This window comes from Dromiciops gliroides, chromosome 6, assembly GCF_019393635.1.
Source record: "Dromiciops gliroides isolate mDroGli1 chromosome 6, mDroGli1.pri, whole genome shotgun sequence".
Taxonomy (NCBI): Eukaryota; Metazoa; Chordata; class Mammalia; order Microbiotheria; family Microbiotheriidae; genus Dromiciops; species Dromiciops gliroides.
In genome coordinates, this window is record NC_057866.1 from 194,290,574 (window position 1) to 194,306,031 (window position 15,458).

The 15,458-nt window shown below is 43.0% G+C and overlaps 1 protein-coding gene across 1 annotated transcript; it reads left to right on the forward strand.

Annotated features, from left to right (window-relative positions):
- Positions 1-9,535: 9,535 nt before the first annotated feature.
- SAP30 (Sin3A associated protein 30) lies at positions 9,536-15,458 on the forward strand. Its single transcript, XM_043969652.1, has 4 exons — positions 9,536-10,002; positions 12,529-12,654; positions 13,175-13,273; positions 15,126-15,458. Exons 1-4 carry the CDS (start codon positions 9,664-9,666, stop codon positions 15,246-15,248), a joined length of 687 nt encoding a protein of 228 aa, XP_043825587.1. The 5' UTR covers positions 9,536-9,663; the 3' UTR covers positions 15,249-15,458.

Here is a 15,458-nt window from a genome sequence, read left to right on the forward strand (position 1 = left end):
GTCAGTTATTCAGAGGAGAGAAAATTAGGTGGTTTACATTCATTTTCATTTGAAAAATTCTCCAGGCAGCCCATTCTTTTTACCTTCAGGTCAGTGGGTTTTAATTTTCTTTTTTTTAGTCCAGTCCCTTTGAGGTTCTCCTAGCTATTACACCCCACCCTATGCCATATCCCTAAATTTGAGAGAGTTTAAAAATAGATTTCAACTGAAACCCAATGATAGGCAACATGGGTTTGGCCTACTCTGATTTTAATCCCTGTGGGCTTTCCCTGAAAAACTAATGAAAGGCTAGAGTTCTCACAGCACCATTATCTATGCTCTCTCCCTCAAATTCCTACTCAAAAAAAAAAAGGCTCAGGGTGGCTAGGTGGTGCAGTGGATAATTATGGATTAATTCAGGAGGACCTGAGTTCAAATCCAGCCTCAGACACTTGACACTTACTAGCTGTGTGACCCTGGGCAAGTCACTTAACCCCCATTGCCCCGCAAAAAAAAAAAAAAAAGGCTCAAGTCTAAAGAAAGTTAGTTAAGCTCAGTCTCTGAAAAGACTGTGGTTTGATGACTTTTGAGATCATAATTATATAACACCCCACAGAAGCAAAACCCAGTCTAGATTAGTAGAGAACAGCAGAACAGCTCACACTGCCATGTGGCTGGCTTACCTACCCATCAGGTTGGCTATTCCATTAATGTACGTATGGTACACACCCATCTCAGTACAAGTAAGTGATTGTCACACTCTTGTAAGTCCTCCTAGGAAGGTGAATATGAGGGCCAATATGTTTCCATACTCATTGTGTCTTTGTGTGGCATCCTTTCAAGTCAATGTAAATTCCCCAAGGGCAAAGAATTGCTTTATTTTTTGCCAGAGTGCCTTGCAAAGAGCTCAACTGAATTGTGCTAAACATATAGCATCTTTTCACTCTATTTCAAGGACATAACTAGTCTCTTTTAAAGCAGGGCTTAATCCAAATTCTTTCCTGATCTATATCTATCAATAAGGGGCAGCAAGATCGAAAGGAAGTCAAGCTGGAAATGATTCCAGTAAGAAGCTATCCCCAGGATTTGGGCCAGAATATACTTTTGTCTTTTCTCACTGAAATAGTGTATAAAGAATTGAGCTGGGGTGCGGGGCAGCAGCTAGGTGTTGCAGTGGATAAAGCACTGGCCCTGGATTCAGGAGGACCTGAGTTTAAATCTGACTTCTGACACTTGAGACTAGCTGTGCGACCCTGGGCAAGTCACTTAATCCTCATTGCCCCACCAAAAAAGAAAGAAAGAAAGAAAAAGAATTGAGCTGGATTTCTCTATATGTTAAAGTGGTAGGGATGTCCTGTTTTCCTTCTCTAGGGTAAATAAGTAAATTACATTTCTAAAAGATGTTCAAAAGGCTTTACTACAGTTTTAAACTATTAAAGCTATAATTATTTATGATTTCAAAGCACTTTCCATACAGCAATTGCATGAGATAGGTAGTACAAGGATTGTTACCATTTAAATTCAGGAAACTAAGATTCAGAAAGTTAAGAGACTTATCTAGGGCCACACAGCCAGTAAATGTTGAAAAACTTCAAATATAAGTCTTTGGTCTTCGGGTTCATTGTTCTTGATCCAGGGTAAGAACACAGGGTAGGCATAAAACAGGTCCCCCTGACCCTCTTTCTCACCTTCCTTCCCTCCCTCATTCTGACAGAAAACATGCTATTTTGTGAACTAGGCATCCTGTGAACTCTTTGGAACAGTCTGAGATGCTACCTGTTGGAATGAAATAGTAACAAATAAAACTGAGACATCAAAAAGATTTATGAAAGTCTAACATTTGAGAATGGGCATCTATTCTTGGCTTTCATCTATATTTTCCCTTAGTATAAAACATTTGCTGGTGTTGAATATCACCATGACAGGTAGCATAGTGTTTGGGATGTTTGCCTTGAGACTTGAGTTCAAATCTCAACTCTAACCTGGGAAATTCACTCAGTCTCTCTAAGTTTAAGGTAATGATGTAAAACCAAATTGCAAATGGGATGGGATGTGCCAAGGAAGATGAAGTTCTTTGATGCTTTTTTTTTTTGCAGGGAAATGAGTGTTAAGTGACTTGCCCAGGGTCACACAGCTAGTAAGTGTCAAGTGTCTGAGGCTAGATTTGAACTCAGATCCTCCTGAATCCAGGGCCAGTGTTTTATCTACTGCTCCACTTAGCTGCCCCTGAGGAAGTTCTAATATGAACAGTTCCTCCACCAATGAAATTAAAAATCTCCTGCATATTGATATACTAAGGCTAACACTCTAGTTATCTGTTGACACAAATCAGATATTTTCCCAAAAGTTATGGCCACTTCATGTTGCTTTTCTTTCCTAACATGTCTGAACAATAATACATCTTAAGTATGAATGCTAAACTAGATGAACATAATAATTATAGTAGCAACAGATATACACATATAGATACACACATACACATATATATATATATAGGCTGCTACGTAGCCCAGTGAATAGATGCCAGGCCTGGAGTCAGGAAGACTCATCTTCCTGAGTTCAAATCTGGCCTCAGATACTCCCTAGTTGTGTGACCCTGGGCAAGTCACTTAACCCTGTTTAAGGTAGTTTTCTCATCCATAAAATAAGCTGGAGTAGAAAGTGGCAAACCACTCTAGGATCTTTGCCAAAAAAAATCCCAAATGGGGTCACCCAAACCTAATGGAGTTGGATACAACTGTACACATACATATACACACATATATCTTTAAGGTTTACAAAATGTTTTGCATATTAGCTCATTTTATACGTGAATTCATGTGATATATTTCTTGCCTCATATTTTCATGTTTTTAGGAAGTATAAACTAAATCTATGGCTATAAAAGTAATGTGTATTCTTAGATTTAGGGTAAAAAATTAATGTTATGCCTTGCTGATGCCCGAATTAAAGCCAATTAAAGGCATACCATAATAGGGCTATGCATGCCTTGATGACCCAAAAGGGTTTTTTGTTGTTGTTTGTTTGGTTTTTTTGCAGGGCAATGGGGGTTAACTGACTTGCCCAGGGTCACACAGCTAGTAAGTGTCAAGTGTCTGAGGTCGAATTTGAACTCAGGTACTCCTGAATCCAGGCTGGGGCTTTATCCACTGCATCACCTAGCTGCCCCCAACCCAGAAGTTTTATGAATAATAATCCAATCTCTACAATGGTTAAAAAAATTTTTTTTCAAGTATCAAGAATTCATTTTTTCCTTCTTCCTATCCCCTTCCCCACTGAGGAAACAAAAGGAAAAGCAAAACTTTTATAACAAATATATATAATCAGGCAAAAAAATATTCCCACACTGGCCATGTCAAAAAATATGTTTCATTCTGCATATTTAGTCCATTACTTATCTGTCGGGAAGTGGGTAGTATCCTTTATCATCAGTTCTCTGGAATCATGATTGATCATTGTATTTCAAGTTCTTAAGTCTTTCAAAAACCTTTTTTTACAATGTTGTTACTACATAAATTGTTCTCCTGATTTTGCTCACTTCATTCTGCATTAGTTCATACAAGTCTTATGGCACAATAGCATTCCACTATATTCGCATACCATAATTTGTTAATCATTCCAAAATGATGGAGAATCCCCCCCACCCCACCCCCTGTACCCCGGTTTCCAGTTCCTCGTTACTTACAAAAAGAACTATTCTAAGTATTTTTGTACCTAAAGGATCTTTTCTTCTTTCTTTGATCACTTTGGGGTATTGGCCTAGTTACAATAATTCTTGATCAAAGGGTACAGTTTAGTAACTTTAAGGGAATAAATGGTTCCAATTTACTTTCCAGAATGTCTATAACAATGAAAAGTTCCACCAACGATATATCAATGGGCCTATTTTCCTGTAGCCACTTTAATATTTGTCATTTTCTTTTTTGTCAATTTATTAATATGATGTTTGTGAGGTGTTTTAATTTGTATTTCTCTGATTATTAATGTTTAAAGCATTTTTTTTCTGAATTCGTTTCTAGACTTCTAATGATGCCGACATTTCATTCTACCACACTGAACAGAGTCTTATCAAAATATTTTGCCTGTAGAAAACTGAATCAAACTGCCAGGAATGATTTTTAGCATTTTGAAAATACTTTAAAAATTATTTACTTGGAGAAAAGAGAAAAGAAATGGAAGTAGAGAGAAGGGAAAGAAAGCCTTGCTGAGAGAAAGTAGCCATGTCCTATTTGCTCTTTTCCTTAGGTACTTAGCAAGATTGTAGCTGAAAACCTCTGGTTCTACTTGTAGGTGGATAAGACAGGGCAGATGGAAGACAGGAGAAGAAAATCAGACTGACTGATGCTATTTGAAGACTAGCTGCTCCCAAATGATGGGAGATGGTGATAGAAACCAGGTGTGGCAGAAACAAAAGCTGAACTGGAGCCCTAGGTGATACTCACTAAGTAGCTACCATTTGAGCTCTCCTAATTCATTTGTAGCACTCCCTGTGGATGTTCACTCCCAACCTTGAACTAGAATTGGCAGGTTGACCACTTCCTTGGGTTCCATGGGCAACCCTGTATATCATGAGATCCCACAGGTGTGTTTCCCATTGACAATCAGCCAGTAGACTCAATTAGCTTGTAGAAAATGAATAATAATAATAATAATGCTCACAACAACAACAATAGCAATAATAGCTAGCATTTATATAACACTTTAAGGTATACAAAAATGCTATAGATATTTTATCTTATTTGATCCTCACAACCATCCTCTGAGGTGGGTATTTATTATTCCTATTTTACAGAAAAGGGTACTGAGACTGAAAGAGGTTAGATGACTTCTCTAAGGTCATCCAGCTAGAAGCATCTGAGGCAACATTTGAACTCAGATTTCTTGACTCCAAATCCAGTACTTTTACCCACTATGTGACCTAGTTACATAGCAAGAACAGTGTTATAAAATATTCTCCCCTCCAAACCTGATGTACACTTTCTCACAAATGTACATAGAGTCCAGGAGATAGAGTAAGAGAACAGACAAAAACTTAGTATTTTTTTTTTTTTGGTAAGGCAATTGGGGTTAAGTGACTTGCCCAGGGTCACACAGCTAGTAAGTGTCAAGGGTTCGAGGTCGGATTTGAACTCAGGTCCTCCTGGATCCAGGGCCGGGGCTCTATCCATTGCGCCACCTAGCTGCCCCTATAGACATAAACTTAAAAGCACATAGTCCTTGGTAAACAGGAAAGGAGGAAATGAATTAAACTTGAGAGCACTGGTCAACCAAGTTGGCATTCTAGGTGGTAAAGTGGGTAAGGTGCTGGGCTTGAAGTCAGCAAGACTTGAGTTCAAATTAGACATTTACTAGCTGTGTGTCCTTGGGCAAGTCACTTAACTTCTGCTTGCTTTGGTTTCCTCATCTGTAAAATTTGGATCAGAATAGCCCCTATCTCATGGGTAGTTCTGAGGATCAAATGAAATAACATTCATAAAGCACAGTGCCTGGCACATAGTAAATACTATATAAATTCTTGATGTTTGGATCGAGGAATCTCCTTCAGGAGAGTAAATACTCATTCTAGTTAAGCTTCTGAGAAACAAGCAGACCACAAGGGCTCTTTAATCATTCAATGAGTGGGTGTTTTAGGGCTTACATCTATTCTAAAGAGCTATGGCAAAAAGCCTCTGAGCTTGAAGCTAAAAGAGCAATGGCAGAGCCTACTCTTCCTGTGAGAAAGGGCTTTGCTCCTCTCTTGAGGAAGAGCTAAGGACTCCCACTTAAGCCAGAAATTGTCAGCAGAGAGAATCTCCATAATCTCTGGCTCAGGGGAGCTGTACCCTGGCAAAGACTAGCAGGAACCATGTTAAGCAATGTCAAGCAGGGAGCAGACCAGGCAAACACATGATTGTGCTGACATCACCAGGAGGCATTGGAAACTATCCAGTGTCAGAGTATTAGTGTCCCTCTGTGTATGTGCCCTGGCTACATGTGTTCCTTACATGTGTGTCTTTCCACAGGTTTACCTTGGCCACATGTGTTCCCTGCTTGCCCAGTATCATCTAGGTGGCACAGTGAATAGACTGCTGGGCCTGGAGGACTCAGGAGGATTTACCTGAACTCAAATCTGACCTTAGACCCTTACCAGTTGTGACCCTGGCAAGTCACTTAACTGTATAACCTGAGTGCCTCAGTTTCCTCAAATATAAAATAATAGTACCTACTTCCCTGGGATGTTGTGAGGATCAGATGAGATATTTGTAAAGTGCTTAGCACAGTGCCTAGCACATAGTGGGTACTTTAATAAATGCTTGTTTCTTCTTCTACTCCAGGTCGCCTGGTTCCAGTCAGTCATTCCGTACTCATTTATTAAATACCTAGTATATGACCAGCAGTGTTAAGCACTGGAAACTGCACACCCGGGGCTTTATCTACTGCATTGCTCTCTTCTGTTCTCTGGGACTAAGAATCCCAACACCTCCCTCTTCTTCATGCTATCCCTTTACATGCTTGACAGCTGTCATATACCCTCCAGGTCTTTTCTTCTCCAGGCTAAACACAATTCAACCAATTTTTATGTCATGTTCAGTTGGAATATTCACTATGTGTGGGGAATAGCTGAAGAAGAAGCTAGAAAAGTATACTGGCACTAGATTGTAGAGGTCCTTGAACACCAGGAGGACTTTATATTTTATTTAATAGTCAATGAAAAGGCATCAAAGATTTTTGAGTAGTATGAGCAGAGCAGAGCAGAGCAGTGCAGTATAAAAGATGCATGGGGAAGGAAATAGATTGGAGGCAAAAAATTCCGTTTTCTTGTCACAGTATTGGAGGGGAGAAGAGACAGAATCTCAGTCCATGTGACTGTAGTGGGAGTGAAAAGGTTTGTGAGGAGTATGTGTGAAAATGAAAGTGATATTGTAAAGACAGAACTATTAGGACTTAACAGCTGCCTGGATAGGGGTTGAGAGCAGGTCAGGGAAAGGGATGTCAGACAACTGCCTAAGTTGTTGGTGTCATTGACAGAAATAGAGAAGTTAAGAAAAGTGAGTGGGTTGGGTAGAGGATTTGATTTAAACAAACAATTATTAAGTGTTCACTGTGGACTCAGCCGGGGTGGAATACAAAGTTTGGATAAGACAGGGTAGACAAAGGTCCCTGACTCATAATCCAGTAGGGAATATGATGGGCAGCTGGGTGGCATGATGGATAGAAGTCAGGAAGACCAGAGTTCAAATTTGGCCTCAGTCACTGTGTGATACTGGGCAAGTCACTTAACCCTGCTTGCCTCAGTTTCCTCATTTGTAAAATGAGCTGAAGAAGGAAATGTTAAACCACTCCAGTATCTTTGTCAAGAAAACCTCGAGGGGTCATGAAGAGTAAGACACGGCTGAAAAACTACTAAACAACAAAAGGTAATACGTCATAGATAAACAATTAAAAGCAAGAAATAGTGAGAGGGAAAGTGTTATTTAATGGGACTAGGGGAGATAATGTGTGACTGGGAGGGTTGGTGGTGTCATTAACAGAAGTAGAGAAGACAAGGAGAGAGACATACTTTGGGGAAAATATTCATCTAGCAGAGGTTTTTCCCTTTCCTTTCCTTTCCTTTTCCTGTCTGTTGAATCCTATGAATTCCTCAAAATGTTTTAAAATTCATAAAATAAAATACATAGGACTACAAAGGATACCCATTGAAATACTTATCAAACATTTCATTTCCTGAACCCCTGAACAAACCAACCAACCCCTTGGGGAAGAGGACTTGTTTTACTTATGATAGTGTTTTCTTTTTAGAGTGATTGTGTCGGAGCTCGGAGAGCTTACTTATAATAGTGTTTTCAATGACGCCCAAGTTGGGATATCCAGCAAGCATCTGGAATTCTGGCACCTCAGAGGAAAGGATCTGGAAGTGGAAAAACTTAACGCATCTAACAAAACCTGCAGAGATCCAAGTGCTTCGTTCAAAATCAGGGTGTATGGATAGTTCAGATCATTCGAGTAGCATCTTTACATGCTAGCTGAGGCCATGAACAGCCAAAGAAGTGAGTGGAGAAAGAGAAAAGGGCCTAACTCTCTCTAGCCAAACCAAGACTAAGCAGGCAATTAATTCTCACTCCATTAACGTGTTACAGACGCCAGTAAAGATGCCGCTTCCAAGCTGATCCCTTTCCGAAAGTCTTGGCAGCAAAATGGGGGTGGGGAGGACGGGAGACGAGGCTTTTCATTTCTGCAAGCCAGTGAAAACAGGACGGTCATAGAGCCCTTCCCAAGTTTCTGCAGAGTTGTGCTCCTGTTGCCTGGAGCCTTTAAAAGGATAAATTGGCTGGTGTATATCCACGCCCCCTTCCCTCTCGCGGTTCTGTAACCAAGACTCTCTCCGCCTCTTTATTTTCCGACAAGTTGTTAGCTCCGCCCAGGGAAAGGGGTTGACTTTGCTCCCAACAACAACAAAACTGGGAGGCTTAGTGTGCCCGGATAACGCAAAGGGGAATAAAGAACTTCGCTCTTCCTCCCACCCCAGGTGGACGCGGGGAGGGCGAAGGCTGCGTGAAACCCATCCGGGTGGGGGTGAGGGTTGCGACCCTCACCAGGAAACACACTTAGCATGGCTCCAGGCAGGGGACTCTGTTTCCCCTGCTCTTGACAAACAGTTGGGAATGTGAGGCTGGAGATCTGGAGAGAGATTTGGGGTGGGAGAGCCTGGGGAAAGGTCCACCGAGCAGGATGCTCGGACCCGAGCAGCGGCAGGGACGCGGGAGGGCGCATCGGCATGCGGGGCTTTGCACCGAGCCAAGGGAAGCTCGGTGCGCGCAGACACGGGTGAGGCCCCGGGACTCCTTCCCCATCCCCACCTGCCACCTCCAAATCCACACGCTTTGCGAGCCTGGCTCCCGGGAAATGAAGCGGGTGCCTAGAGTAGCTTGGCTCCTAACCCAAAGTAGGGAAAACCCCGGGCTTCTCGTCGGGAGAAGCAGACCCTGCAGCTCCACCTTTTCCCAGCCAGGAGGGAACTGCGAAAGAGCCAGGCCAGCCAGCATGTAGATTCGCGGTGCACGTCGGGATTGGTAGTTCTTCATCCTCCCCGGAGAGCCAAAGAGATAAGGTATGGGGCGGGGCGGAGGTGGGAAGAGAGCCGTGAGGGACTACATTGCCCGTCAGCCTTCATTCTCCGAGGCGGGGTGGAATCGGAGGGGAGAATGTTTGTGTTGGGAGGAGGAGGGGACCGGCTGGTGGAGCGGAGGAGTGTCGCGCCTGCGCACTAGCCGCGGGCCGTGTAGAGGCGGAGGAGGGAAGGGGGAGCAGCTTAACAGCTGAAGAGTCTCCACATGACAGAGTGAGCGCGGCCGGAGCCGGACGCCCCTTCCCGAGCCGGGACACGGAGCCGGCCAGCCCGGGACGAAGAGCGGACGGCGGGCACGGCGCGGAGGGCTGTCGGGGCTGTCGCCGGTCGGTGCGGAGTGAGTTGCCGCCGGGGCCGGGGCCGGAGCGGGGCCGCCCCGTCCGCCCAGCGCAGGTGCCTCGGGGACCGGGGAGCGGAGCGGGGAGCGAGGCCGGAGCGCGGGCTGCTGCCTTCGCCCAGCTCTCCCGTCGCCCGGCCCGGCCCGGGGCTCGCCGCGGCTCGGAGGGGTGCGTGAGCGGAGGCGAGAAGGGGGCTCCCCCGGCCGCCGCCGCCGCCGCCGCCTCGGAGGGGAGGCCACCATGAACGGCTTCCCCCCGGACGAGGTGAGCCGGGGAGGTGACGCGGCCGCCGCCGTAGCCGCCGTGGTGGCCGCCGCCGCCGCCGCCGCCGCTGCCGCCTCGTCCGGGGCCGGCGCCGGCGCCGGGGCGGGGGCCGCGAGCGGGGCCGAGGTGCCGGGCTCCGGGCCGGCGGCGGCCGCGGCGGGTCCCCCCGGCGCGGCGGGACCGGGCCCCGGGCAGCTGTGCTGCCTGCGGGAGGACGGCGAGAGGTGCAGCCGGGCGGCCGGCAACGCCAGCTTCAGCAAGAGGATCCAGAAGAGCATCTCCCAAAAGAAGGTCAAGATTGACCTGGACAAGACGGTGAGTGACCCCGAGGCCCCGGCGCCCGCTGCCAGCCGCTCGGCGGGCAGGGCAGGGGGAGGGGCCGGCGGCGTTCGGGGCTCCCCTCCCCTCTTCCGCCTTCCCCTGGCCCCCGACCCAGCCGCCGGGCGGACCTCGAGGCGGCGATCCCAAAGTCACTGCAACTCCTGCGGCGGCCGCTGCCCGGGCATCCCCCTGCTGCCGCCTCTCCCTCCTCCTCCTCCTCTTCCTCCTCCCCCCTGCAGCCAGCCCCAACTCTTTCTCTTCCTCCCCCTCCGCCACCTTTAACTCCTGCCCGCCAGCCCCATTCACCTCCACCTCCTCCCGTACCCCTTCTCATCCAACTCCTTCACCTCCCCCACTTCCTTCTCCACCTCCTTATTATCCCTTCCCTCCTCCACCTCTAACTTCTTCCCCCTCTCTCCCTTCTCTCCAGACCCCATCCTCCTTCACCTCCTCCCTTCCCCCATCTCTAACTTCTTCCCCCCCCCCATTCACCTCTAACTCCTCCTTCCCCCCACTTTTTTTCTTCTCCACCTCCTCCTCTCCCCTTCCTCCCTCCCCTCGGCGTCTTTTCGGGCACGGTTGGGAAGCGAAACAAAGCGGGAGAGCGAGCAGGGGAAGAGTTGTTTTTCTTTGCAGCCCCGTGGCCCAGCCTGGCTGGGAGGCTTCTTTGTTAGGCTTCCCGAGCCGGGACGTGGAGCTTGGCTCCGCTGATGCTTGTGCCCCGGTGCTGTGTTCGGAGCTGCCCGCCCGGCCTCGGGACAAAAGTGCAGCCCTGACTGACCGGCCGAGAGCCGGGCTGGGGGCTCCCGTCGCTCTCCTCCCCCAACACACACGTACACACACCACACACGTACACACATACACACACTCACACAGTGGCCCGAGAGAGAGACAGCCCTGAGCTCCTCCCACCGTGGCCGAGGAGCCCTGGCTGTCTGTTGGGTCAAGTAGACGGGGTCATATGAACGTAGCCTGTGCCTAGGGCAGTGCCTCGTGGGTGTGTTGCACGGAGGTCCTTGCCATTTTACCTTCTTCTTGGCAGCCATCGGGGGCCGGCCCGGTGAACGTGTCCGAGGTTTTCAGATCCTTTTAGTTCGTCTGCCTGGAGGAAGGTGAAACTGTGCCTCCAATGGCCAGCCTCCTCCTTGTTTAAAAACAAGCACACTTTTTCCTGGATTTTAACTTCCTCTGAGCTTAGAAATCAGTTCGTGAGGGTCTCTCGACAAAGTGCCTCACTTAAGACAAAGGATCGCTCTTCAGAATACGTAGATGTGTTGAAAAAGTGCAAGAAATCAACTCGCACATCTGTTAACTGACTAGTATTTAATCAGGCGCTGTGCTCGGAGGCTTGGGAGAAACAAAAGAGGAAAAATAACATTCCTTCGAGGAGCTTACTTTTACTAGGTGTCTTTTTAGAAGTAATATAATGAAAGGTTGATAGAATGTGTTGGGGGCAAAGGAGACCTCCAGAGTACTGTAAGAAAATGTGAGGAGGGAGAAAGACTGCAGGATCTGGGAATGCTTCGCGGAGGAGGCACCTGAGCTGAGCCTTGGAGGAATTTTGATTGGCTGAGCGGTGGAAGAGCCTGCATTCCAGGAATTGGGGAATCAGACCAGGCCAGGAATGCACAAAGAAGGTTTTTCCAGTCCAGAGACTAGCTAGTACTCCGGTTTGGGAACCTGAAGTAAAGGAGAGGAGGAGATGTGAAATAATTTGACTCTTATGTCAACACATGGATTTTAATGGTTACTGTTACAACCGAAAAGGTTATAAGTAAATTAGTTTGGTAAAAAGTTAATTTGTATTTGTTTCTGCCAGGTTTGTCTTCTTGAGTCATAGAAACTCCTTTAGTTATCTTGAAACTATTAGAGGCTAGCTTCCGTTTGAAATAAAAATAGAGGTATGCTAAAGATAATCCAGTTTATTAAAATTTAGAAATTAAACTTTAGTTATTAATAAAGATCGTGAAATTAGTAGTTAACTTTTTAAAAAAGTTGATCTCTACTAAGTATTTGTAATACCCTGAATATAAGCTCAAGTTTATGCATGGAAGAAAAAAGGGAAGAAATAAGAGAACATATGTTATACTTAAAATGACCTCCTCTAGAGAAAGCAGTGTCGTAGTCAGGAGAGCTGTGCAGTAAGACAGCCTTAGTCTTAAAATAAGACAACTCATTGCCCTCCCACAGCATTTCGATGCCAGAAAGAAAAGGTGGAGAAGAAACTTCTTCCACGGTCCCTCTCCAGCAACATATGGTTTCTGAAACAGACCAGTCACAACACAAGGAAAAGAAAAGAGCACTTAGCCTTGTGTTGTTTCACCTGGGGTAATCACATGAAGGGTTCTGGAGGAAAGAATGTGACAGAGATAAGCGCTCCAACTTAGCAGTAACTTTTCTGTCATAACTTTCTTCCTTAACAATTCACTATGGCATATGGTAGTTTAGGCTCTAGATTGTCGTTTAAGTAATGAGCTCTGTGGAAAATTTGGATTTTTTGTTATTGGCTTTTCTCTCCAGGCAAGACACCTTTATATCTGTGACTTTCACAAAAACTTAATTCAGAGTGTTCGAAACAGAAGAAAGAGGAAAGGGAGTGATGATGATGGAGGTGATTCACCTGTGCAAGATATAGATACTCCAGAGGTAGATAAACACTTTTTATACCTGGTTTAATATGTTGTTTTGTTTTTCAATTCAACAAATATTTATTAAATGCCTATATCATGAATGAATTTTCTTACAGTGAAATAATTAAATAGCATATTATTTTATTTTATTTTACTTTTTTAGTGAGGCAATTGGGGTTAAGTGACTTGCCCAGGGTCACACAGCTAGTAAGTGTTAAGTGTCTGAGGCCATATTTGAACTCAGGTACTCCTGACTCCAGGGCCGGTTCTCTATCCACTTCACCATCTAGCTGCCCCTAAATAGCATATTATTATTAATAGTTCTTCCTGCAAGTAGGGGCAGTTTGATTTTATGGTATATTCTATTTTAAGTCTTAATTTGATGTTTAATGTTTCCCATTCTTCTATAAAGAAAGGGTTCTTTAAATCAATAATAACTGTTTTTAAAAATGAATTTGATAACTTTATAATTAACCTATTTTAGCAAGCTGTATGTAAATTAATGTTAATAGCTTATCTTACTTCTTTCTTTATAGGTTGATTTATATCAATTACAAGTCAACACACTTCGGAGGTACAAAAGACACTTCAAGTTACCAACCAGACCAGGACTTAACAAAGCACAACTTGTTGAGGTAGAAGTCATTGTTATGCTATTTAATACAACAACAAGAGAAAAGGTTGCACTAAATGTACCTATTTCCAGAAACTAACTCCCATATTTTGGATAATGCTTCCTTAAATTTCTTGTATATCTATTTTTAGATAAATTCTAAAATTTTGCACCAAAGTATGGCTTTAGTCATTTTTTAATAAGCATTGAACCATAAATTAATAGAATGCTTACTGTGGAAAAAAACTTAAGTGCCTGACAATATTTGTTTACTCTTTTAGAAAATATCTGCACAGGCCTTTCTGTAATAATTAAACTAATGGATTATGATCTGTTTTCACTGCTGTTTTAAACATCAAGAGCTATAAAAATATACTACTTATCTTACTGGAATTTTGCTATACATAAAAAGCTTTTAACAATACGCTTTTCCTTTGCTATCAGTAGCCATATCTTTTAAGATGTACTATTATTAAGACTTAATATTCTTCACTATTAATGAGGAGTTTTGAATTATAAACAAGGTGTTCCTAAAGTCTTAGTGCGATTTTAAGCTTTAATAGCTTTAGTACAGGGACATCTTGTATTAATCCATACCCTTTTCTGGTACACAGGTTCACAGATGAGCTTATGAATTAGCTAGTTGCCCAATATAAGGACTACATGATAATGGTAGACTAGCTCAGAAATTTTATCTCCTTGGTGTGTCCAATGTAATGAAATGCATTTTATGTAAGAATTATAGGATATGATATCTCTGTAATTTATTATTGTTGTCTATTGCTTCATATAAATGAAATCCAACATTCTTAATATACATAGTGAAAAAAGGATACTATGTTCTCTATGTGAGAACCTATAGCCAGTACTTAGTAAACTTCTCTGTGTAACTGTTCATCTTAATAAAAATAATTTAAGATATGGATTTTAGAACATTCTATTTCAGGCTCATAACAAAATTAAGGTATTTAAAATCAAAATAAGTCAGTTGAAGAGTGTTTCTACTTTGAGATTTTATTTTAAAAAACACAAATCACTGTGCTATTGAGCTTCTGATAGCCTAACTTATTTTTTAAAGTATATTGAAACTGGAGCAATTTTATATTCCAGAGGGAGAAATGCTGTCTCTAATTCTAGCAGGCATGTATTTTTATAATGAATTCTGCCTGTTTACCAAATATAGAAACTTTGTTTTTTAGGCATTAAGCCACGTTTCATATGTGGGTGGGGTTTTCTTTAAGAAGTTTCTGACTGTCAGGGGGAAAAAAGCTCACAATATTATGGTTTAATCTATTAAAAAGGTACTAATTGGTAGTTACATATGACTGATCCCCAGCATCATGAGAATTAAAGAAAAGATGATGAATGAATATTCTGTAAAGACTGATCTTTCTTCTCCTGTTTTCCTTCAGTTATCTATATTAAGATTATTTTCTTAAGTACTCTTTAGTATAAAAAAACAACAACCCACTAACAGGAGATTCCCTGGCTTGCTTCTATCATACTAGTGAAGAATTCTTTCATCTTGATATTTACATTTTTAATTTAAATAATATCACTGCAGATGGGAATTAGAAAGATGCAGCTGTATCTTAGAGGGCTAACGTATTTCTATTATGCTCCATTGAAGTTTAAAAAATGAAAGTATTAATTTTCCAATTGTTTTCACACTATTAAGTGGTTTTTAATTGGTTAGATAAGGACACTTAATTCCCTTGAAAGTGTTCTGTCTTCTGTTCAGTCTGTATATATTTTTTAAAAGAAATAGATCAGGCTATAACACATTGTTTTTTTGGGTGTTTTTTGGATGTAAATATTTGAAATAGTAAGCTGAATATATTAATTTCTAATTTCCTCAATTTTTCTCTTTATAGATAGTTGGTTGCCATTTTAGATCTATTCCTGTAAATGAAAAGGACACCTTAACATACTTCATCTACTCAGTAAAGAATGACAAGAACAAGCCAGATCTCAAGATTGATAGTGGTGTTCACTAGAATATCTAAAACTGGGACTAAAGCTTGGATGTACAGATACTAAGACTGTTTTTGAGATATAGAAACACAAACTTGTGCTTTTTTTTTTTCCTACAGAGGACTTTTCTCTGGCTTTATTTTCTTTATTTTTGATCTTGATAATTAGATGAGAACTCATGTGAAATGAGCTTTCATAGATAAAAAATATTTTAAATAAATGATATTGCTATT

Coding starts and splice junctions, on each gene's coding strand:
- SAP30 (XM_043969652.1), top strand. CDS start 9,664: ATGAACGGCTTCCCCCCGGACGAGGTGAGCCGGGGAGGTGACGCGGCC. Junction 12,655..13,174: donor AAGATATAGATACTCCAGAG/GTAGATAAACAC, acceptor CTTTCTTTATAG/GTTGATTTATATCAATTACA. Junction 13,274..15,125: donor ACAAAGCACAACTTGTTGAG/GTAGAAGTCATT, acceptor TTCTCTTTATAG/ATAGTTGGTTGCCATTTTAG.